This window comes from Entelurus aequoreus, linkage group LG14, assembly GCF_033978785.1.
Source record: "Entelurus aequoreus isolate RoL-2023_Sb linkage group LG14, RoL_Eaeq_v1.1, whole genome shotgun sequence".
NCBI lineage: Eukaryota > Metazoa > Chordata > Actinopteri > Syngnathiformes > Syngnathidae > Entelurus > Entelurus aequoreus.
Genome location: NC_084744.1, coordinates 6,514,236 through 6,538,176, shown reverse-complemented (window position 1 = coordinate 6,538,176; position 23,941 = coordinate 6,514,236). Strand labels below are relative to the sequence as shown.

Here is a 23,941-nt window from a genome sequence, read left to right as displayed (position 1 = left end):
TGTTTCCACCTGTTCCCTATTAGCCTCATGTGTCTTATAAGCCCACTCCTCCCTTTGTTCTGTGCCAGATTGTCTCGTTTATTCGTGCTCTCTAGCCTCATGTGTCTTATAAGCCCACTCCTCCCTTTGTTCTGTGCCAGATTGTCTCGTTTATTCGTGCTCTCTAGCATCCATGCCCATGTCCATGCCTTGCCTTGTCTCCTGCTTATGTTCCTTGATCTTGAATCCCTTGGTGGCTATTTTGAGTTTTCCTTTCTTCCTCCTCATCAGAGTGATTTTTTGTTATTGAGTTTATTCAGCCGAAGTGGTGAGTTATCAGTTATTTTTCATTCTTTCCTCAAATTTTTGAGTGACTATTTTTGTTAAACTTTATTAGATTGGATAGTGTAGAATTTTTCATAGCTGTTGTTTCTTCCTCCTGTTGGAGCGTTTTTTGTTAATACATTTTATAGCATATACGGCGCCAATTATAGTTCGTATTTGCTTTTGTGTTTTCCTCCGTTCGGAGTGATTTTCGGTTGTTCCTATTTTTTGGAACCTTTTTCGCCGATTAGTTTTTTGGTTGATATAGATATTGTATTCCTTCACTTTGGAGATGAAAGGAAGCTGCCAAAATAAAAGCTTGTCAAAGTTCCCTACTCTGCATCTGAGTCCTATCCTTTTTACCAAGCCTGACATTAATTGTGTCATTTATCATTCTATTATTTTGTTAACATTATAAAGGACAAACTGTAAAAATGTATTATTGATCTACTTGTTCATTTACTGTTAATATCTGCTTATTTTCTGTTTTAACATATTCTATCTACACTTCTGTTAAAATGTAATAATCACTTATTCTTCTCTTCTTTGATACTTTACATTAGTTTTGGATGATACCACACATTTAGGTATCGATCTGATACCAAGTAGTTACAGGATCATACATTGGTCATATTCAAAGTCCTCATGTGTCCAGGGACGTATTTCATGACTTTATAAACATAATATGAATTTTGAAAAAACTAAAGAAGATTTTCTGATGCTAAAAAACATCGATGTAATCATAGTCGTATCGACTAGATACTCTCCTGAACTTGGTATCATTACAGTGGATGTCAGGTGTAGATCCACCCATGGCATTTGTTTACATTGTGACGCCGGTGAGCTATTGTATCTTACGGTGTGTAGCGAAGCATGTTTAGCTAATCCTCGTCCTCCAGTGATAATGCTACATATAAGAAACGTACTTTATTTGTCGCCATGGAGGCCAGGATTAGTGATTTAGAAGTAGCTAAAACACTGCAGACTGCGGATGGACGTTAGCCACTAGCTAGTTATCCATGTTTTAAAGCACCTCTTCCTGAGGGTGTTTCAGTGTTATAACTTCACTTTTGTCTTTACTTTTTACACCCAAATTCATCCGTTCTCCCTTTTCTGTCTACACACTGTGTCTGCTTGTAAGTACTCTGTGTTTGTGCGCTGCCCAACATGCTCCTCTGCTCGTAAAACCAGCAATGTCATGATGTGATGACGACAGGGGGTGCGGGGGGTGGTGGACCGGTACTTATTAGAGGAGGTATAGTATCGACTATGATTCATTAGTATCGCGGTACTACAACTCTAGTCCCTACATAACTAGATCACCCTTTTTATATACTTTATTAATTTTGTTGAAGTGGGAATGCTCAGCTTGCGCTCTTAATGTGAAAATCTTCTGCTCTACTATAATGGACATGTCCTTGCTTTCACTTTCATTGTCTTGCTTGAAGAGGTGAGCAGGTGTTAGGGCATTACATTTGTCTTCAGTGATGTCATGTTATCATCAAAATAGTGTATTAATATTGCTATAAGTGCATATTTAAGGACTACAATGGACTACCAACACATCTGTTTCATTTTTACTTGCAGTTTAGGTAAGTTTTGTTCTTACTTAAAAATATATATTGTTGTTTATGTGGTGTTGAAAACTGCAGGTTAGAACTAAATAGGATGCCATGTTAACATGTTTTGTTGCATGTGTACATAATTGTTGGGTAGACTATTGCATCATTTACACTACAGTACATATTTGTAAATACAGTGCAGTATTTATTCACTCATTTCACTAAAGTATATTTGATATTTATGATGAGGCATGAAGTCAGGTGGAACCAGAGCTAGTTTTTACCTTTGACTAAAAGAGGAAGGGTGAAATTCTTCTCTTGCCTGAACTTGCTAGGCTGGTCTGACCTGTACCTGCTGTCTCTTGTTTTGCCTCACCTCTTATTTCTCTGCAATCCACTCTTTCTGATATATTTCTCAGATTCAACTCACTTTTCTCAAATTTAGCTAATTTTCATTACATTAGAGTTTAAATTACATGTTGACTCTAAATAGTATATCTAAATGGTCACGATTTAACAAGATGGCGGACCCAAAAGCAGACAAGACAGGCAGATTAAAAGTCCAAAGGGTTTAATTTGGGCAAATGAGGGATTAGGGAAAGGCGTCGTCAACTGGAGTGGAGGTGTCTGGCAGGCAGGCAGGCTTAGAGGAGGTAGGCACTGGAGGCAGAGGAAACAATGGTGAGTCGAGGAACAAGATACCAGGAGCAAAGGCACAAAGAAAAGATCAACAAGATCATCAAAAGACTACTAGAACTGGCGAGAAGCGTTACCACGTGGAGAGCTGTGAAACGATCTGGCAGCGTCGTGTGAGGAGGCCAGGGCTTTTGTGGAGTGGAGGTGATTAGCTGATGGCAGGCAGGTGAGTAGGCTGATCAGCGCCAGGTGTGCCAGACTGGGAAGCCAGGAACCCAAACTCCGCCCACACATGACCACACCTAGGCAAACAACACAGACACTGCAGGGACTGTGACATAAATGTTCAATTTAAATCTTAATTTTAAATATAAATCTATATGTTGAATCTAAACTTCAATCTTAATTACAAATCTATATGTTAAATACAAATCTATATGTTAGAACTAAACCTAAATCTTAATGATAAATCTATATGTTAAATATAAATCTATATGTTAAATATAAATCTATATGTTAAAACTAAACCTAAATCTTAATTATAAATCTATGTTAAATATAAATATATATGTTGAATCTAAACCTAAATCATGTTTGCGACCAATGTAAACCTAAGACTAGATGTGACCAATCTAAGTCTAAGACTAGATGTGACCAATCTGAACCTAAAACTAGATGTGACCAATCTAATTTTAAGACTAGATGTGACCAATCTAAGTCTAAGACTAGATGTGACCAATCTGAACCTAAAACTAGATGTGACCAATCTAATTTTAAGACTAGATGTGACCAATCTAAGTATAAGACTAGATGTGACACATTTAAATCTAAGACTAGATATGAACAATCTAAGTCTAAGACTTGATGTGACCTATCTAAGTCTAATACTGGATGTGACCAATTTAAATCTAAGACTATATCTGACCAATCTGAGTCTAAGACTAGATGTGACCAATCTAAGTGTAAGACTAGATGTGACCAATCTAAGTCTAAGACTATATGTGACCAATCTAAGCTTAAGACTAGATGTGACCAATCTAAGTCTAAGAATAGATGTGACCAATCTAAGTCTAAGACTAGATGTGACCAATTTAAATCTAAGACTATATCTGACCAATCTGAGTCTAAGAGTAGATGCGACCAATCTAAGTCTAAGACTAGATGCGACCAATCTAAGTCTAAGACTGGATATGACCAATCTAAGTCTAAGACTATATGTGACCAATCTAAGCCTAAGACTAGATGTGACCAATCTAAGTATAAGACTAGATGTGACTAATTTAAAATCTAAGACTAGATGTGACCAATATAAGTCTAAGACTTGATGTGACCAATCTGAGTCTAAGACTAGACGTGACCAATCTAAGTGTAAGACTAGATCTGACCAATCTAAGTCTAAAACTAGTTGTGACCAATCTTAGTCTATGACTAGATGTGACCAATCTGAGTCTTAGACTAGATCCGAACAATCTAAGTCTATGACTAGACTTGACCAAACTAAGTCAAAGACTAGATCTGACCAATCTAAGTCTAAGATTAGATTTGACCAATTTAAGTCTACAAACCAAACAGTCCAGTTGCGATCGATGAAATGTCCTGAGAATATTCTACAGTAATAATAATATTCTACAGTAGTAATGATATTCCACAGTAATGATAATATTCTACATTAGTAATAATGTCCTTTTCCCCCTGACTGTACACATTTTACAAATTACTTTCCAAAATGAATGTTTTATAATACTATGATCCAAAAATATTGTTAAAATGGAGATCAAATGTCCATGTTTCAATGTGTGAAAAAATGTTCATCCATTTATTTATGCATCTTTCCCAGTTTCTGCACGGGATGTGAAATATCTACTGAAGGGTCAGGCGATAACCTTGGGACCTTCAAATTATCGACAGCCAACTGAAATATACTGGACACGTCATGTCTACGACATTGTAATTTTTGATGGCACCATGGAGACTGTGGCCCCTACATACGAGAACAGAATCCTTCTGGACAGGAACTCTGCAGTACTGACCATCAAACAGGCCACTTATGAAGACAGTGGAAACTATGACCAGGAAGTCAGAGTCAACAAGAAGCTCTATCACAATGCGTATAAAATTGAGGTTATAGGTAAGTTTATCTTTTCATCCATGAAACAGAAATATTGTGCTTACACAAATCAATATGTAATACCGAATAATAACAACAAGATAATGCTGGATCGGTTCGCAGCCAAGTGTTCAGCGGCTGGAATCAGGATCAGCATCTCCAAATCTGAGGCAATGGTTCTCAGCAGGAAACCGATGGTTTGTACAGTACAGGTAGAGAACAAGACTCTGTCCCAGGTGGAGGAGTTTAAGTATCTCGGGGTCTTGTTCACAATTGAGGGAAAGATGGAGAAGGAAATCAGCCGGAGAATCGGAGCAGCTGGGGCAGTATTGCAGTCTCTCTGCTGCACTGTTGTGACAAAACGAGAGCTGAGCCAGAAGGCAAAGCTTTCGGCCTACCGAGCTATCTACACTCCTACTCTCACCTATGGCCATGAAGTGTTTGAGTTTGAGTTTATTTCGAACATGCAAGCATACAACATGATACATCACAATTTTTCCAGTTTCTCTTTTCAACATGTTCGAAAAGTGTGGGTCATGACTGAAAGAATAAGATCACAGATACAAGCGGCCGAAATGAGTTTCCTCAGAAGTGTGGCTGGCATGTCCCTTAGAGATAGGGTGAGAAGTTCAGTCACCCGAGAGAGACTCGGAGTAGAGCCGCTGCTCCTTCGCTTGGAAAGGAGCCAGCTTAGGTGGTTCGGGCATCTCGTGCGGATGCCTCACGAGCGTCTCCCGAGGGAGGTCCTCGTTACACGTCCCACTGGGAGGAGACCCCGGGGCAGGGCAAGGACCAGATGCGGGGATTACATCTCCTCTCTGGCCTGGGAACGCTTCGGGATCCCCCAGGAGGAAGTTGCTAATGTTGCTCTGGAGAGGTAAGTCTGGGCGTCTCTGCTGGAGCTGTTGTCCCCGCAACCCGATTCTGGATAAGCAGTTGAAGATGGATGGATGGATGGATAATGCCGTGTCTTCCTGATTATGAAGTTATTCTGACAATGTTTGATGCGCTTGAAAGAGTGGCAGCACATTACAGTAGCTTCTTTGACGTCCTTCATTTTACTTTATTTTTGGTATTATTCTAAAATTTCCTTGCTTTTTTTTTATTACTTATCTTTTCCATAAACCACTAATGGTTCTTGGGCGCTTTTGTGTGTTTTCGTTACTTTTCTTTTTCTTCTCGGGCCGTTTTGTGTTTGGCTTTGATCAGTTGAGCAGCCGGCCCTTTGTTTACACATGCAAAGAGTTTTTAGCGCTTTCCTTGCCAGCGCTATGGGGATCGCGGCCGGACATTCCCGTGGAACTACGGAAAAAGCGCCGGGGATGCCGTGCCGGCACAAAGATGAAGGAGCGGAGAAGCGGTCTTTGGCGAATAAAATGGAAGAATTGTTCGGGCTCGTCCGAACTCAAAAGGAGTACGCCGTGTGCAGTATGATGTGCTTTACGGAGACTTGGCTACACGCGTTTCTACCCAACTGCACAACCTCACGGGTGGATAGAGACACACTCCTGAGCGGTAAGAAGAAAGGCGGTGGGATTGCCATCTTGGTGAACGAGAGGTGGTGTAATCCTGGACATATGACTGTAAAGGAGTGTTTTTGTATGCCGGACATCGAACTTCTGACGGTTAGAATTTGACCATATTTACTTCTGTAATCTTCATCGGAGTGTACATGCGAATGTGACACCATTCAGGCAACAAACCAAACACCTCAATGCCCTCGCTCTCATTTTGGGTGACTTTAATCATGCTTCTTTGGACTCAATTTTACCCACTTTCTACCAATATGTACACTGTGCAACACGGGACAATACAACTCTGAACCAGCAGGTTAAGAGCCAACAAGCTGAATTTGTTTTTCAATAGATTTAGCAATGCACCCCTTACTGGCCCTCCCCCCACTACTCCGTCATCACACCTCCCCTGACCATCAATCCACAAACTGTTGCCTGCCGCTGCTGTTTCTCATTCCCACTTCTACCCCCACTGAGAAAGCCAGCACGGTGTGTCTGACACCTGGTCATGAGAGACGACAGCTGGAGAGAGTCAACCAAGCCAAGTTAGCAGACCCTGACCGAGTCAACCCCTGGGTCCTGAAGACTTGTGCTGCTCAGCTGACTGAGATTCTGTACTTCATCTTCAACCTGAGGCTAAAGTTACAAAGGATACCAGCGCTATGGAAAACATCCTCTATAGTGCCGGTGCCCATGAAGCCCATCAAATCAAGCTTGAATGACTTCAGACCGGTTGCCCTGACGTCTTATGTCATGAAAGTCCTCGAGAGACTTATGCTGGCTCAGCTGAGACCCCTGGTGGCTCCTTCTCTGGACCCTCTACAGTTTGCGTATCAACCCCATGTAGGAGTGGATGATGCTGTCATCTACCTGCTGCATCGTGCTCACTCTCACCTGTATGGTGGGAGGGGCACTGTGATGATCATGTTCTTTGATTTCTCCAGTGTCTTTAACACCATTCAGCCAATTCTGATGAGTGACAAGTTGCTCAGGATGGGTGTCAGTTCATCCATTGTCTCCTGGATCACTGATTACTTGTCTGATAGACCCCAATTTGTGCGACTGGGGAGCTCCCTGTCGGATACTTTGGTCAGTGGTTTAGGTGCTCCACAGGGGACTGTCCTGTCTCCTTTCCTGTTCACCCTGTACACCTCAGACTTTCAGTATAGTTCCAGGTCCTGCCACCTGCAGAAATACTCTGACGACTCTGCTGTGTATCGGAGGGGGACATAATTTAGAGTACAGGACACGGATCGCTGACTATGTGAAGTGGTCTCAGGTGAACCATATGCTCCTGAATGTGGAGCTGGTCATCGACTTCAAGAAGAAAATTACCCCTGTAGAGCCCATCAACATCCAGGGCCAGGAGGTGGCAGCAGTGGGGAAGTACAAGTACCTGGAAGTCCACTTGAACAGCAGATTGGACTGGAAGGACAACAGCAAAGCAGTATACAAGAAGGGCATGAGCAGACTCCTTTTCCTGAAGAAGCTTAGGTCCTTTAATGTGTGCAGCAAGCTATTGGTGATCTTTTTTCAGTCTGTTGTGGCCAGTGCCCTGTACTTTGCAGTGGTTTGTTGGGGGAGCAGCACCAGCAAAAGAGACTAAATCCGGTTGGACAAACTGATCCGGAAAGCCGGCCAAACTATTGGCACACAGTTGGAAGCGTTTGTGTGAATGAGGGACAGGAGGACACTGGACAAACTGCTCGCCATCATGGACAATCCTGCCCACCCACTCCTCCAGACAATTGAGGGACAGCGGAGTTCATACTCCAAGAGGCTCCTTCATCTACGTTCCCACAGTCTTCCATTCAATAACTCCTTTATTCCGCACTCCATCCAGCTGTATAATCACTCGCCATACAGCAATAGATGATATCTGTCTATTACCTGACACCTGACATGTTAGCTACCTCTCTTTGTTTATAATGTCTATTTTCTGCTGGATCTACTCTCTGTTTTATGCTGTTCTTTCTTTTTTTGCTGCAGCTGTAACATATACTATAATATTGTACATGGTAATTGAGATTTGTTGTATATTGGATAGATTATATAAAAATATGATATAATATAATAATATAATATAACGGTATACCTCAAGTACCTCGGAGTCTTGTTCACGAGTGAGGAAAGAGTGGATTGTGAGATCGACAGGCGGACCGGTGTGGCGTCTTCAGTAATGCGGACGCTGTATCGATCCGTTGTGGTGAAGAAGGAGCTGAGCCGAAAGGCAAAGCTCTCAATTTACCGGTCGATCTACGTTCCCATCCTCACCTATGGTCATGAACTTTGGGTTATGACCGAAAGGACAAGATCACGGGTACAAGCGGTCAAAATTATTTTCCTTCGCCGGATGGCGGGCTCTCCCTTAGAGATAGGGTGAGAAGCTCTGTCATCCGGGAGGAGCTCAAAGTAAAGCCGCTGCTCCTCCCCATCGAGAGGAGCCAGATGAGGTTCGGGCATCTGGTCAGGATGCCACCCCAACGCCTCCCTAGGGACATGTTTAGGGCAGGTCTGACTGGTAGGAGGCCACGGGGAAGACCCAGAACACGTTGGGATGACTATGTCTCCCGGCTGGCCTGGGAACATTTCGGAATATCCCGGGTGGAGCTGGACGAAGTGGCTGGGTAGAGGGAAGTCTGGGTCTACTATGGTACATTTTTAGTCTACCTTATACCTGCATTATCATTTCCATCCTTACCCTTTGTAACTGAGCTACTGTGTTGAAAAATTTCCCTGCTGGATAAATAAAGTTTGTCTGAGTCTAAGTCTATTACACTCCAAATCAATAGGGGGCAGCATATTTTATAGAATTCTGTTTTTTGTACTCTGATCCATTTTCTTCTTTGTGTTTTCAGACAAAGTATCCAAACCCAACATAAGTTGTGAGATGATTGACACATACCAGGCGACGCTCGTGTGCTCAACAGAGTCCAAACATTCTCCTTTATTAAAGTTTAAGTGGAGATCAGGTGGAAATGAGCAAACTGGACCAAATTTAACAATAACTCTCAGGAAGTTTCTTAATCATCAAGTTTATATTTGTGAGGTCAGCAACCCTCTGACCATTGAAATGGCTACAATCACTGCTAAGGACTGCTTATCTGGTAAACATAATCAATAATAATGAAAGTGAGATATTGAAATGTGAACGTTATTTTGATATGAATGCACACAGAAATGTTTCTATGACTTTTGTGTTCCTTTGCAGGCAAATTAACTGTTGCTGAAATGGTTGTCATCATCACTTCCATTGTTGCACTCGTGTTTATTGGGCTCTGCATCTTTTTGGGATTCTACAAAAAACGTCAAGGTGACCAATCTAAGTCTAAGACTAGATGTGACCAACCTAAGTCTAAGACTAGACCTGACCAATCTAAGTCTAAGACTAGATGTGACCAATCTAAGTCTAAGACTAGATGTGACTTATCTAAGTCTAACACTAGTCTTGAAAAGGATTTGCAAATCATTGTATTCTCTTTTTATTTACCATTTACACAACGTGACAACTTCACTGCTTCTGGCTTTTGTAGATCAGTGATTACACTAACTGATGCATTTTGTTTCCACAGCAGAAGATGAATATTTACAAAATAGAAGGATAGAGATGAGGTTATACAACATCAACAATCCCAACGAGTTATGGTTTTTGGACTCATATGACGAACTGACGACATATGGTATTACAATTAGTGCCTGCACTGACTTATTTAGTGACACCATATTGTGGATTGAAGCAGACAATAACAACGGTGATCCTTCAGTATTTCTCAACCACTTCCTGGACACAGTGACTCGTATTGGAGGTTGTCCACAGCGACTGCTGGCCAAATCAAGTAGAGAAAATAAACACATCACAGAAGCGCAAACTTTCCTGCGTAGGAATCATACAGACTGTTATGCTGGGGAGGACAGTGTGAAGGATGGATTCAGCTTGAGCCGTCACAGGTGGTTACACACATGTACGCCATGGAAGTTCTGTTTTGCAAATCTCGGAGAATTAGGACAATTCACAGGAAACGATTTGGACAAGAACCTCATACAGTTCTGCTTCCTCCACATCATCCAGGTAAATATAAAATAAATGTCTTATAACACAGCTGTCAAACTCAAAGCCCGGGGGCCCGACACATCATTTAACGCATCATTAAACCCTGAAATAATAAGAGTCAAAGCATTTTATCATTTACTAAATGTCATCTTTTCATTGTGACGGACAGAAAAACATGTATTGCATGCTATTGAGTATATTTTAAACTTTATCAACTAATAATGCAACAAATATAATACTGTCAATAATTTAAAACATTTTAATAGTAAAACAAAATAAGTATCTGCTTGAGTTATATCAAAGCAAGTTATTCATCAAAGTGTACACTGTAGAAATGACAATAGATTGTACAGTAAAAAAGCTGACAGCTCAGTTGCCAGGATTTTACAGTTAAAAATCTTTGAATCTTTCAGCACTTACACGATGTTGACATCTATAGTTACATTTTGATAAACAATCATAAATGAATTTGTCAGCACATACACAATGTTTACATCTATAGTTACAGTATATTTTGAAAAACATGCTACTCGTGAACGGCACGTGCAACAACAACATCAACAACAACAACAACAACAACAACAACACCAACAACAACAACAACAACAATAACAACAGCAACAACAACAGCCACAAACATGCAAATGAGCATTGATTTTCAAATGGTGGTATGTGTACTGCTAGTGGTATGGAGGCTCCATTTAGTGGTACAACAAAGAATCACTTGATTAAAGTACAGCATTTTATTTTCCTATAGGGAAACACAATGTTACTGTTCAAACTACCCTCAAAGTTGGATACAACACGGTCAAATATAACGCAACATTCTACATAGCGTGATTTTTCCACCAGAGTCAATCGTGTTGTTTTTCACCAAATTATCGCGTATTTACAAATTTACAAAGTAAATCTTTAGGAAAGTCTCCAAAAAGAAGGACCCAGTGAGGCTTCCACCTAGTGGTGGATAGTGGGAGCACAATCCACCCTTCACTTCACGTCACTTCACGTGGGGAACTATTCACCGAGCAGGTTTAGGCAGCAGACTTACACACATAACTTTTTGGAGAAGAAAAGGATTTCCGGTTCCGGTTCACCGTGCGTGACTGCTCGCCGTCTGTTCGCTGTTGCGAAAAAGCTAAGTAGCGCTCTATCTGTGTGCTTTTAATTGTTCTACAGCTTTCTTTATCACTTCTCAAACATTTTTAGTGGTACTATTTAACTTGCAAATCACCCGATCTCTGTCCCACCACCCTTTCCTCAGCTAGCTAGCTGCTAAGCTAGCGCGGAGAAAGGCAGCGCCGGTCAGTAAGAAGCTACTCCTACAGACCGCGACCACTTCCCTGAGGACAGCAGGAACTTCACTCGGTGACAGAAAACACTGTGAGTAATGGCTTCCTGCGCGTCTTGCACCATACTCACGGAGAGGTTGGCTCTGCTAGAGGGCCGTGTCCGCCAGTTAGAGCAGAGTAATGTCGTAACTTTAGATGTTGCGGACACATCTGCTAGCGTTAGCTGTAGCGAGCTAACTAGCCCAGCTTGTAGCAGTCCTAAGCGGCCTACAAGCTACGGTGTACCGGTTGAGACGCATAATAGATTTAGCTCTTTAGCTAGTCCTACACCCCAGTCTATCGGGCACCACACCTTAGTTATAGGGGACTCCATCACCCGAAACATAAAGCTTAGCAAACCAGCCACAATAAAGTGTATCCCCGGGGCCAGAGCACCTGACATTGAAGCTAATCTTAGGGAGCTAACTCGCAACAGGCCTAGTAAACACGTACGACAGGCTAATCGCACCACTAATTATGCGAATATAGTTGTACACGTTGGCTCCAATGACACTAGAATGAGACAGTCAGAGATTACAAAGAGAAACATAGCCAGGACTTGTGATCTCGCCAGAAAGATGTCCAGGCATCGAGTAATTGTCTCTGGCCCCCTGGCTGCGAGAGGCAATGATGAGAGATATAGCAGATTAGTCTCGCTTAACAAGTGGTTGGCTAGCTACTGTAGGCAGCAGGGACTAACGTTTATTGATAACTGGCCCTCTTTCTGGGGCAAACCAGGCTTGCTGATGAGAGACGGCCTTCACCCTAACCAGGAAGGCGCCATCATCCTGTCTAGAAACATAGACTACTATTTAAGTCTCACTTGACTGACTACACTAGAGCAAGCCCGGTCACAGGCAATTACAATGTCTGTTAGTCCGGGTGAGGAGTCAGTTAAGCTAGAACTAGCCAGCGCCAGGCTGGATAATCCATGTACGCATAGCAATTCTCTTAGAATAATTCACAATTCACATAATGTTTTTTCTGTTGTGTCTGTGTCAGAGGTGGACATGCATTCTACTGAGGTGGCAAATTATGATATGTCCAGTCTATTGCAGCACCAAGCAAACAATCGGAAAATTCCCGTCATATCAATTCCTAGATATGGTCGAAACTATTTAAAGTGCACTACGCATAATAAACGCAACATTGTTAATATTGCCACTACGGATAATCTTAACAAAAACTCGTCAAAAGAGCCCAATACCTATAATATGGGCTTTTTAAACATAAGATCATTGTCTCCCAAGGCGTTATTGGTTAATGAGGTCATTAGAGACAACAATCTTAACGTCATTGGTCTTAGCGAAACCTGGCTCAAACCGGACGAATTTTTTGCGCTCAATGAGGCATCTCCTCCTAACTATACGAATGCGCATGTTGCCCGCCCTCTTAAAAGGGGAGGGGGTGTCGCACTAATATACAATGAAAATTTCAACCTTACCCCTAACCTAAATAATAAATATAAATCGTTTGAGGTGCTTACTATGAGGTCTGTCACACCGCTACCTCTCGACCTGGCTGTTATCTACCGCCCCCCTGGGCCCTATTCGGACTTTATCAGTGAATTCTCAGAGTTCGTTGCTGATCTAGTGACGCACGCCGACAATATAATCATAATGGGGGACTTTAATATCCATATGAATACCCCATCGGACCCTCAGTGCGTGGCGCTCCAAACCATAATTGATAGCTGTGGTCTTACACAAATAATACATGAACCCACGCATCGCAACGGTAATACAATAGATCTAGTGCTTGTCAGGGGTGTCACCACCTCCAAAGTTATGATACTTCCATATACTAAAGTAATGTCCGATCATTACCTTATAAAATTTGAAGTTTTGACTCTTTGTCAACAAGCTAATAATAATAATAACTGCTATAGCGGCCGCAACATTAATGCTGCCACAACGATGACTCTTGCTGACCTACTGCCTTCGGTAATAGCACCATTCCCAAATTATGTCGGCTCTATTGATAAACTCACTAACAACTTTGACGATGCCTTGCGCAAAATTATTGATAGTATAGCACCGCTAAAGCAAAAAAGGGCCCCTAAAAGGCGCACCCCATGGTTTACAGAAGAAATTAGAGCTCAGAAATTATCATGTAGAAAACTGGAACGCAAATGGCGCGCGACTAAACTTGAGGTTTTCCATCAAGCATGGAGTGATAGTTTAATAACTTATAAACGCATGCTTACCTTAGCTAAAACTAAATACTACTCAAATCTCATCCGCCTCAACAAAAACGATCCTAAATTTCTGTTTAGTACAGTAGCATCGCTAACCCAACAAGGGACTCCTCCCAGTAGCTCCACCCACTCGGCAGATGATTTTATGAATTTCTTTAATAAGAAAATTGAACTCATTAGAAAGGAGATTAAAGACAACGCATCCCAGCTACAACTGGGCTCTATTAACACAAATACGACTGTATATACGACGGACACTGCCCTCCAAAATAGTCTCTCTATTTTTGATGAAATAACATTAGAGGAATTATTACAGCGTGTAAGTGGGATAAAACAAACAACATGTTTACTTGACCCACTTCCTGGGAAACTTATCAAGGAACTGTTTGTATTATTAGGTCCATCAGTGTTAAATATTATAAACTTATCACTTTCCTCCGGCACTGTTCCCCTAGCATTCAAAAAAGCGGTTATTCATCCTCTGCTCAAAAGACCTAACCTCGATCCTGACCTCATGGTAAACTACCGACCGGTCTCCCACCTTCCGTTTATTTCCAAAATTCTCGAAAAAACTGTTGCACAGCAGCTAAATGAACACTTAGTGACTAACAATCTCTGTGAACCTTTTCAATCCGGTTTCAGGGCAAATCACTCTACGGAGACAGCCCTCGCAAAAATGACTAATGATCTATTGCTAACGATGGATTCTGATGCATCATCTATGTTGCTGCTTCTTGATCTTAGCGCCGCTTTCGATACCGTCGATCATAATATTTTATTAGAGCGTATCAAAACACGTATTGGTATGTCAGACTTAGCCTTGTCTTGGTTTAACTCTTATCTTACTGACAGGATGCAGTGCGTCTCCCATAACAATGTGACCTCGGACTATGTCAAGGTAACGTGCGGAGTTCCCCAGGGTTCGGTTCTTGGCCCTGCACTCTTTAGTATTTACATGCTGCCGCTAGGTGACATCATACGCAAGTACGGTGTTAGCTTTCACTGTTATGCTGATGACACTCAACTCTACATGCCCCTAAAGCTGACCAACACGCCGGACTGTAGTCAGCTGGAGGCGTGTCTTAATGAAATTAAACAATGGATGTCCGCTAACTTTTTGCAACTCAACGCTAAGAAAACGGAAATGCTGATTATCGGTCCTGCTAGACACCAACATCTATTTAATAATACCACCTTAACATTTGACAACCAAACAATTAAACAAGGAGACTCGGTAAAGAATCTGGGTATTATCTTCGACCCAACTCTCTCGTTTGAGTCACACATTAAGAGTGTTACTAAAACGGCCTTCTTTCATCTCCGTAATATCGCTAAAATTCGTTCCATCTTGTCCACTAGCGACGCTGAGATCATTATTCATGCGTTCGTTACGTCTCGTCTCGATTACTGTAACGTATTATTTTCGGGCCTCCCTATGTCTAGCATTAAAAGATTACAGTTGGTACAAAATGCGGCTGCAAGGCTTTTGACAAAAACAAGAAAGTTTGATCATATTACGCCTATACTGGCTCACTTGCACTGGCTTCCTGTGCACTTAAGATGCGACTTTAAGGTTTTACTACTTACGTATAAAATATTACACGGTTTAGCTCCAGCCTATCTCGCCGATTGTATTGTACCATATGTCCCGACAAGAAATCTGCGTTCAAAGAACTCCGGCTTATTAGTGATTCCCAGAGCCAAAAAAAAGTCTGCGGGCTATAGAGCGTTTTCTATTCGGGCTCCAGTACTCTGGAATGCCCTCCCGGTAACAGTTAGAGATGCTACCTCAGTAGAAGCATTTAAGTCCCATCTTAAAACTCATTTGTATAATCTAGCCTTTAAATAGACCCCCCCTTTTTTAGACCAGTTGATCTGCCGTTTCTTTTCTTCTCTCCTCTTCTCCCCTGTCCCTTGCGAGGGGGAGTTGCATAGGTCCGGTGGCCATGGATGAAGTGCTGGCTGTCCAGAGCCGGGACCCCGGGTGGACCACTAGCCTGTGCATCGGTTGGGGACATCTCTGCGCTGCTGACCCGTCTCCGCTCGGGATGGTTTCCTGTTGGCCCCGCTGTGGACTGGACTCCCGCTGATGTGTTGGATCCACTGTGGACTGGACTTTCACAATGTTATGTCAGACCCACTCGACATCCGTTGCTTTCGGTCTCCCCTAGAGGGGGGGGGGTTACCCACATATGCGGTCCTCTCCAAGGTTTCTCATAGTCATTCACCGACGTCCCACTGGGGTGAGTTTTTCCTTGCCCGTATGTGGGCTCTGTACCGAGGATGTCGTTGTGGCTTGTACAGCCCTTTGAGACACTTGTGATTTAGGGCTATATAAATAAACATTGATTGATTGATTGATTGATTCTGTTTAACGTGATCTCGGGAAAAACACTATCGGTATTTCATGGACTCCAACAACCGCGTTATATCCAACTTTGAGTGTAAGTGTAATGTTACAATGGCCAACAATAAGCAGGCCCCCACAGTGACCCCAACAATGTATACATACACACATACACAGTACATATATACATATATATATATACATACATACATGCATTGACATATACACACACACACACACACACACACACACACACACACACACACACACACACACACACACACACACACACACACAAACACACATGAACATTTACAGCTATACACGTATACACACATACATATTTATATACAGTATATACATATGTATATTTGCATATATGCATGTATATATATACCCGCACAAACGCACACACACACACATATATACAGCTGTACACATTCTGTATACACACACACACACATATATATATATATATATATATATATATATATATATATATATATATATATATATATATATATATATATATATACATATACATATATATATATATATATATATATATATATATATATATATATATATATATATATATATATATATATATATATATATATATATATATATATATATACATATATATATATATACATATATATATATACACTACCGTTCAAAAGTTTGGGGTCACATTGAAATGTCCTTATTTTTGAAGTAAAAGCACTGTACTTTTCAATGAAGATCACTTTAAACTAGTCTTAACTTTAAAGAAATACACTCTATACATTGCTAATGTGCTAAATGACTATTCTAGCTGCAAATGTCTGGTTTTTGGTGCAATATCTACATAGGTGTATAGAGGCCCATTTCCAGCAACTATCACTCCAGTGTTCTAATGGTACAATGTGTTTGCTCATTGGCTCAGAAGGCTAATTGATGATTAGACAACCCTTGTGCAATCATGTTCACACATCTGAAAACAGTTTAGCTCGTTACAGAAGCTACAAAACTGACCTTCCTTTGAGCAGATTGAGTTTCTGGAGCATCACATTTGTGGGGTCAATTAAACGCTCAAAATGGCCAGAAAAAGAGAACTTTCATCTGAAACTCGACAGTCTATTCTTGTTCTTAGAAATGAAGGCTACTCCACAAAATTGTTTGGGTGACCCCAAACTTTTGAACGGTAGTGTATATATATGTATATAAATGCATGTATATACAAACACACGCACAAACGCACACACACACAATCATATTCAGCTATACACATACTTTATACACACACATACATATATTTATCCATTCATCCATCCATTTTCTTCCGCTTATCCGAGGTTGGGTCGCAGGGGCAGCAGCCTAAGCAGAGAAGCCCAGACTTCCCTCTCCCCAGCCACTTCGTCCAGCTCCTCCCGGGGGATCCCGAGGTGTTCCCAGGCCAGCCGGGAGACATAGTCTTCCCAACGTGTCCTGGGTCTTCCCCGTGGCCTCCTGTCGGTCGGACGTGCCCTAAACACCTCCCTAGGGAGGCGTTCGGGTGGCATCTTGAGCAGATGCCCGAACCACCTCATCGGGCTCCTCTCCATGTGGAGGAGCAGCGGCTTTACTTTGAGCTCCTCCCGGATGACAGAGCTTCTCACCCTATCTCTAAGGGAGAGCCCCGCCATCCGGCGGAGGAAACTCATTTCGGGCGCTTGTACGCGTGATCTTGTCCTTTCGGTCATAACCCAAAGCTCATGACCATAGGTGAGGATGGGAACGTAGATGGACCGGTAAATTGAGAGCTTGGCCTTCCGGCTCAACTCCTTCTTCACCACAACGGATCGATACAGCGTCCGCATTACTGAAGACGCCGCACCGATCCGCCTGTCGATCTCACGATCCACTCTTCCCTCACTTGTGAACAAGACTCCGAGGTAATTGAACTCCTCCACTTGGGGCAAGATATCCTCCCCAACCTGGAGATGGCACTACACCCTTTCCCGGGCGAGAACCATGGACTCTGACTTGGAGGTGCTGATTCTCATCCCAGTCGCTTCACACTCGGCTGCGAACCGATCCAATGAGAGCTGAAGATCCTGGCCAGTTGAAGCCATCAGCACCACATCATCTGCAAAAAGCAGAGACCTAATCCTGCAGCCACCAAACCGGATCCCCTCAACGCCCTGACATCGCCTAGAAATTATTTCCATAAAAGTTATGAACAGAATGGGTGACAAAGGGCAGCCTTGGCGGAGTCCAACCCTCACTGGAAACGGGTCCGACTTACTGCCGGCAATGCGGACCAAGCTCTGACACTGATCATACAGGGAGCGGACCACCACAATCAGACAGTCCGATACCCCATACTCTCTGAGCACTCCCCACAGGACTTCCCGGGGGACACGGTCGAAAGCCTTCTCCAAGTCCACAAAGCACATGTAGACTGGTTGGGCAAACTCCCATGCACCCTCAAGGACCCTGCCGAGAGTATGGAGCTGGTCTACCGTTCCACGACCAGGACGAAAACCACACTGTTCCTCCTGGATTCGAGGTTCAACTATTTGGCGTAGCCTCCTCTCCAGTACACCTGAATAGACCTTATCGGGAAGGCTGAGGAGTGTGATCCCACGATAGTTGGAACACACCCTCCAGTTCCCCTTCTTAAAGAGAGGAACCACCACCCCGGTCTGCCAATCCAGAGGTACCGCCCCCGATGCCCACGCGATGTTGCAGAGTCTTGTCAACCAAGACAGCCCCACAGCATCCAGAGCCTTAAAGAACTCCGGGCGGATCTCATCCACCCCCGGGGCCTTGCCACCGAGGAGCTTTTTAACTACCTCAGCAACCTCAGCCCCAGAAATAGGAGAGCCCAACACAGATTCCCCAGGCACTGCTTCCTCATAGGAAGACGTGTTGGTGGGATTGAGGAGGTCTTCGAAGTATTCCCTCCACCGATCCACAACAGCCCAGTAGAGGTCAGCAGCACACCATTCTCACCATACACGGTGTTGACAGTGCACTGCTTCCCCCCCCTGAGGCGGCGGATGGTGGTCCAGAATCGCTTCGAAGCCGTCCAGAAGTCGTTTTCCATGGCTTCACCAAACTCCTCCCATGTCCGAGTTTTTGCCTCCGCGACTGCTGAAGCCGTACTTCGCTTGGCCTTTCGGTACCTTTCCGCTGCCTCTGAAGTCCCATGAGCCAAAAGGACCCGATAGGACTCTTTCTTCAGCTTGACGGCATCCCTTACCGCTGGTGTCCACCAGCGGGTTCTAGGATTACCGTCAAGACAGGCACCAACTACCATGCGGCCACAGCTCCAATCAGCCGCCTCGACAATAGAGGTGCGGAACATGGTCCACTCGGACTCAATGTCCAGCACCTCCCTCGTGACATGTTCAAAGTTCTTCCGGAGGTGGGAATTGAACCTCTCTCTGACAAGAGACTCTGGTAGGCGTTCCCAGCAGACCCTCACAATGCGTTTGGGCCTGCCAGGTCTGTCCAGCATCCTCCCCCACCATCGGAGCCAGCTCACCACCAGGTGGTGATCAGTAGAAAGCTCTGCCCCTCTCTTCACCCGAGTGTCCAAAACATGAGGCCGCAAATCCGATGACACAACTACAAAGTCGATCATGGAACTGCGACCGAGGGTGCCTGGTGCCAAGTGCACATATGGACACCCTAATGTTTGAACATTGTGTTCGTTATGGACAATCCGTGATAAGCACAAAAGTCCAATAACAAAGCACCACTTGGGTTCAGATCCGGACGGCCATTCTTCCCAATCACGCCTCTCCAGGTTTCACTGTCGTTGCCAACATAAGCGTAGAAGTCCCCCAGCAGAACAAGGGAATCACCCGGGGGAGCACTCTACAGTACTCCCTCAAGGGAATCCAAAAAGAGTGGGTACTCTGAGCTGCTGTTTGGTGCGTAAGCACAAACAACAGTCAGGACCCGTCCCCCAACCTGAAGGCGGAGGGAGCTACCCTCTCGTCCACTGGGTTAAAGTCCAACGTGCAGGTTTTTAGCCGGGGGGAAACAAGAATTGCCACCCCAGCCCGTCGCCTCTCAATGCTTGCAACGCCGGAGTGGAAAAGAGTCCAGCCCCTCTGGAGAGAACTGGTTCCAGAGCCCTTGCTGTGCGTCGAAGTAAGTCCGACTATATCCAGCCGGAACTTCTCCACCTCGCGCACTAGCTCAGGCTCCTTCCCCCCCCAGCGAGGTGACGTTGCACGTCCCAAGAGCTAGCTTCTGTAGCCGAGGATCGGACCACCAAGTGCCCTGCCTTCGGCTTCCGCCCAGCTCACACTGCACCCGACCTCTGTGACCACTCCCATGAGTGGAGAGGGGACCCACGTTGCCTTTTCGGGCTGAGCCCGGCCGGGCCCCATGGGGGTAGGCCCGGCCACCAGGCGCTCGCCATCGTGCCCCACCTCTGGGCCTGGCTCCAGAGGGGAGCCCCGGTGACCCGCGTCCAGGCAAGGGAAATCTAGGTCCTTGATTTGTACTTTTCATAGAGGTCTTTGAGCTGCTCTTTGTCTGATCCCTCACCTAGGACATGTTTTACCATGAATTGATTTATGTGTACCCCGACTTAAACAAGTTGAAAAACTTATTCGGGTGTTACCATTTAGTGGTCAATTGTACGGAATATGTACTGTACTGTGCAATCTACTAATACAAGTTTCAATCAATCAATCAATCAAAATTGTCTTAGGAGACCCTACCAGGGGGCATGAAGCCCCCGGACAACATAGCTCCTAGGATAATTGGGACACGCAAACTCCTCTACCACGATAAGGTGGCAGCTCAGAGAGGAGACATATATTTATATGTATACATATATATGTATACATGCATGTGAAGTGAAGTGAATTTATATTTATATAGCGCTTTTCTCTAGTGACTCAAAGCGCTTTACATAGTGAAAGCCAATATCTAAGTTACATTTAAACCAGTGTGGGTGGCACTGGGAAAAGGTGGGTAAAGTGTCTTGCCCAAGGACACAATGGCAGTGACTAGGACTACGTAAGCGGGACTCGAACCTGGAACCCTAAAGTTGCTGGCACGACCACTCTACCAACCGAGCTATGCCGCCCCTAATATATATATAAATATATATATATATATATATATATATATATATATATATATATATATATATATATATATATATATATATATACAGTCAAGAAAATAAGTATTTGAACACACTGCTATTTTGCAAGTTCTCCCACTTAGAAATCATGGAGGGGTCTGAAATTTTCATGGTAGGTGCATGTCCACTGTATGAGAGACAACCTAAAAAGAAAAATCCAGAAATCACAATCTATGATTTTTTAACAATTTATTCGTGTGATACAGCTGAAAATAAGTATTTGAACACCAACATTAATATTTGGTAGAGTAGCCTTTGTATGCAATTACAGAGGTCAAACGTTTCCTGTAGTTCTTCATCAGGTTTGCACAGACTGCAGGAGGGATTTTTGCCCACTCCTCCACACAAATCTTCTCTAGATCAGTCAGGTTTCTGGGCTGTCGCTGAGTAACACAGACTTTCAGCTCCCTCCAAAGATTTTGAATTGGATTTAGGTCTGGAGACTGGTTAGGCCACTCCAGAACCTTGATATGGTTCTTACGAAGCCACTTCTTGGTTTTCCTGGCTGTGTGCTTTGGGTCATTGTCATGTTGGACGATCCAGCCACGACTCATCTTCAATGATCACACTGAGGTAAGGAGGTTTTTGGCCAAAATCTCACAATACATGGCTGCAGTCATCCTCTCCTTAATACAGTACAGTCGTCCTGTCCCATGAGCAGAAAAACACCCCCAAAGCATGATGCTACCACCCCCATGCTTAACAGTAGGGATGGTGTTCTTGGTATGGTACGCATCATTCTTCTTCCTCCAAACACGCATAGTGGAATTATGACCAAAAAGGTCAATTTTGGTCTCATCTGTCCACAAAACTTTCTCCCATGACTCCTCTGGATCATCCAAATGGTCATTGGCAAACTTAAGACGGGCCTTAACATGTGCTGGTTTAAGCAGGGGAACCTTCCGTGCCATGCATGATTTCAAACCATGACGTCTTAGTGTATTACCAACAGTGACCATGGAAACAGTGGTCCCAGCTCTTTTCAGGTCATTGACCAAGTCCTGCCCTGTAGTCCTGGGCTGATTCCTCACCTTTCTTAGCATCATTGAGACCCCACCAGGTGATATCTTGCATGGGGCTCCACTCCCATTGAGATTGACCGTCATGTTTAGCTTCTTCCATTTTCTAATGATTGCTCCAACAGTGGACCTTTTTTTTACCAAACTGCTTGGCAATTTCTCCGTAGCCCTTTCCATCCTTGTGGAGTTGTACAATTTAGTCTCTGGTGTCTTTGGACAGCTCTTTGCTCTTAGCCATGCTGAATGTTTGGGTCTTACTAATTGTATGAGGTGGACATGTGTCTTTATGCAGCTAACGACCTCACACAGGTGCATCTGATTCAGGATAATACAGTGGAGTGGAGGAGGACTTTTAAAGGCAGACTAACAGGTCTTTGAGGGTCAGAATTGTAGCTGATAGACAGGTGTTCAAATACTTATTTTCAGCTGTATCACACGAATAAATTGTTAAAAAATCATAGATTGTGATTTCTGGATTTTTCTTTTTAGGTTATCTCTCATACAGTGGACATGCACCTACCGTGAAAATTTCAGACCCCTCCATGATTTCTGAGTGGGAAAACTTGCAAAATAGCAGGGTGTTCAAATACTTATTTTCTTGACTGTATATATATATATATATATATATATATATATATATATATATATATATACTGTATATACACACAAGCACAAACGCACTCACATATGCAGCTATACAGGGATACACACACCCATCCATCCATCCATCCATTTTCTACCGCTTATTCCCTTCGCGGTCGCGGGGGGCGCTGGAGCCAGCTACAATCGGGCGGAAGGCGGGGTACACCCTGGACATGTCGCCACCTCATCGCAGGGCCAACACAGATAGACGGACAACATTCACACTCTAGGGCCAATTTAGTGTTGCCAATCAACCTATCCCCAGGTGCATGTCTTTGGAGGTGGGAGGAAGCCAGAGTATCCGGAGGGAACCCACGCAGTCACGGGGAGGACATGCAAACTCCACACAGAAAGATCCCGAGCCCGGGATTGAACTCACGACTACTCAGGACCTTCGTATTGTGAGGCAGACCCACTAACCCCTCTTTCACCGTGCTGCCCAGATACACACACATTCATATATATTTATATATATGTATGTATGAGTGTGAATGTTGTCTGTCTATCTGTGTTGGCCCTGTGATGGGGTGGCGACTTGTCCAGGGTGTACCCCGCCTTCTACCTGAATGCAGCTGAGATAGGCTTCAGCAGCCCCCGCGACCTCAAAAGGGACAAGCAGTAGAAAATGGATGGATGGATGTATACATATATACATGCACGTATACACACACACACACACACACATATATAAATATATATATATATATACACATACAAAACCCGTTTCCATATGAGTTGGGAAATTGTGTTAGATGTAAATATAAACGGAATACAATGATTTGCAAATCATTTTCAAGCCATATTCAGTTGAATATGCTACAAAGACAACATATTTTATGTTCGAACTGATAAACTTTTTTTTTTTTGCAAATAATCATTAACTTTAGAATTTGATGCCAGCAACATGTGACAAAGAAGTTGGGAAAGGTGGCAATAAATACTGATAAAGTTGAGGAATGCTCATCAAACACTTATTTGGAACATCCCACAGGTGAGCAGGCTAATTGGGAACAGGTGGGTGCCATGATTGGGTATAAAAGTAGATTCCTTGAAATGCTCAGTCTTTCACAAACAAGGATGGGGCGATGGTCACCACTT

General features: G+C 43.4%; 1 protein-coding gene across 2 annotated transcripts; it reads left to right on the top strand.

The window, feature by feature from the left end:
• Positions 1-1,759: 1,759 nt before the first annotated feature.
• On the top strand, positions 1,760-13,579 carry LOC133665240 (uncharacterized). 2 transcript variants are annotated; one of them, XM_062070487.1, is made up of 6 exons: positions 1,760-1,895; positions 4,339-4,629; positions 8,981-9,229; positions 9,334-9,435; positions 9,695-10,191; positions 11,435-13,579. In XM_062070487.1, the coding sequence occupies exons 1-6, from the start codon at positions 1,853-1,855 to the stop codon at positions 11,447-11,449; spliced, it is 1,197 nt and encodes a 398-aa protein (XP_061926471.1). In that variant the 5' UTR covers positions 1,760-1,852; the 3' UTR covers positions 11,450-13,579. The 2 variants fall into 2 exon arrangements, with proteins under 2 accessions (XP_061926471.1, XP_061926472.1); XM_062070488.1 differs by lacking the exon at positions 11,435-13,579 and having other exon boundaries at positions 9,698-10,269.
• Positions 13,580-23,941: the final 10,362 nt, after the last annotated feature.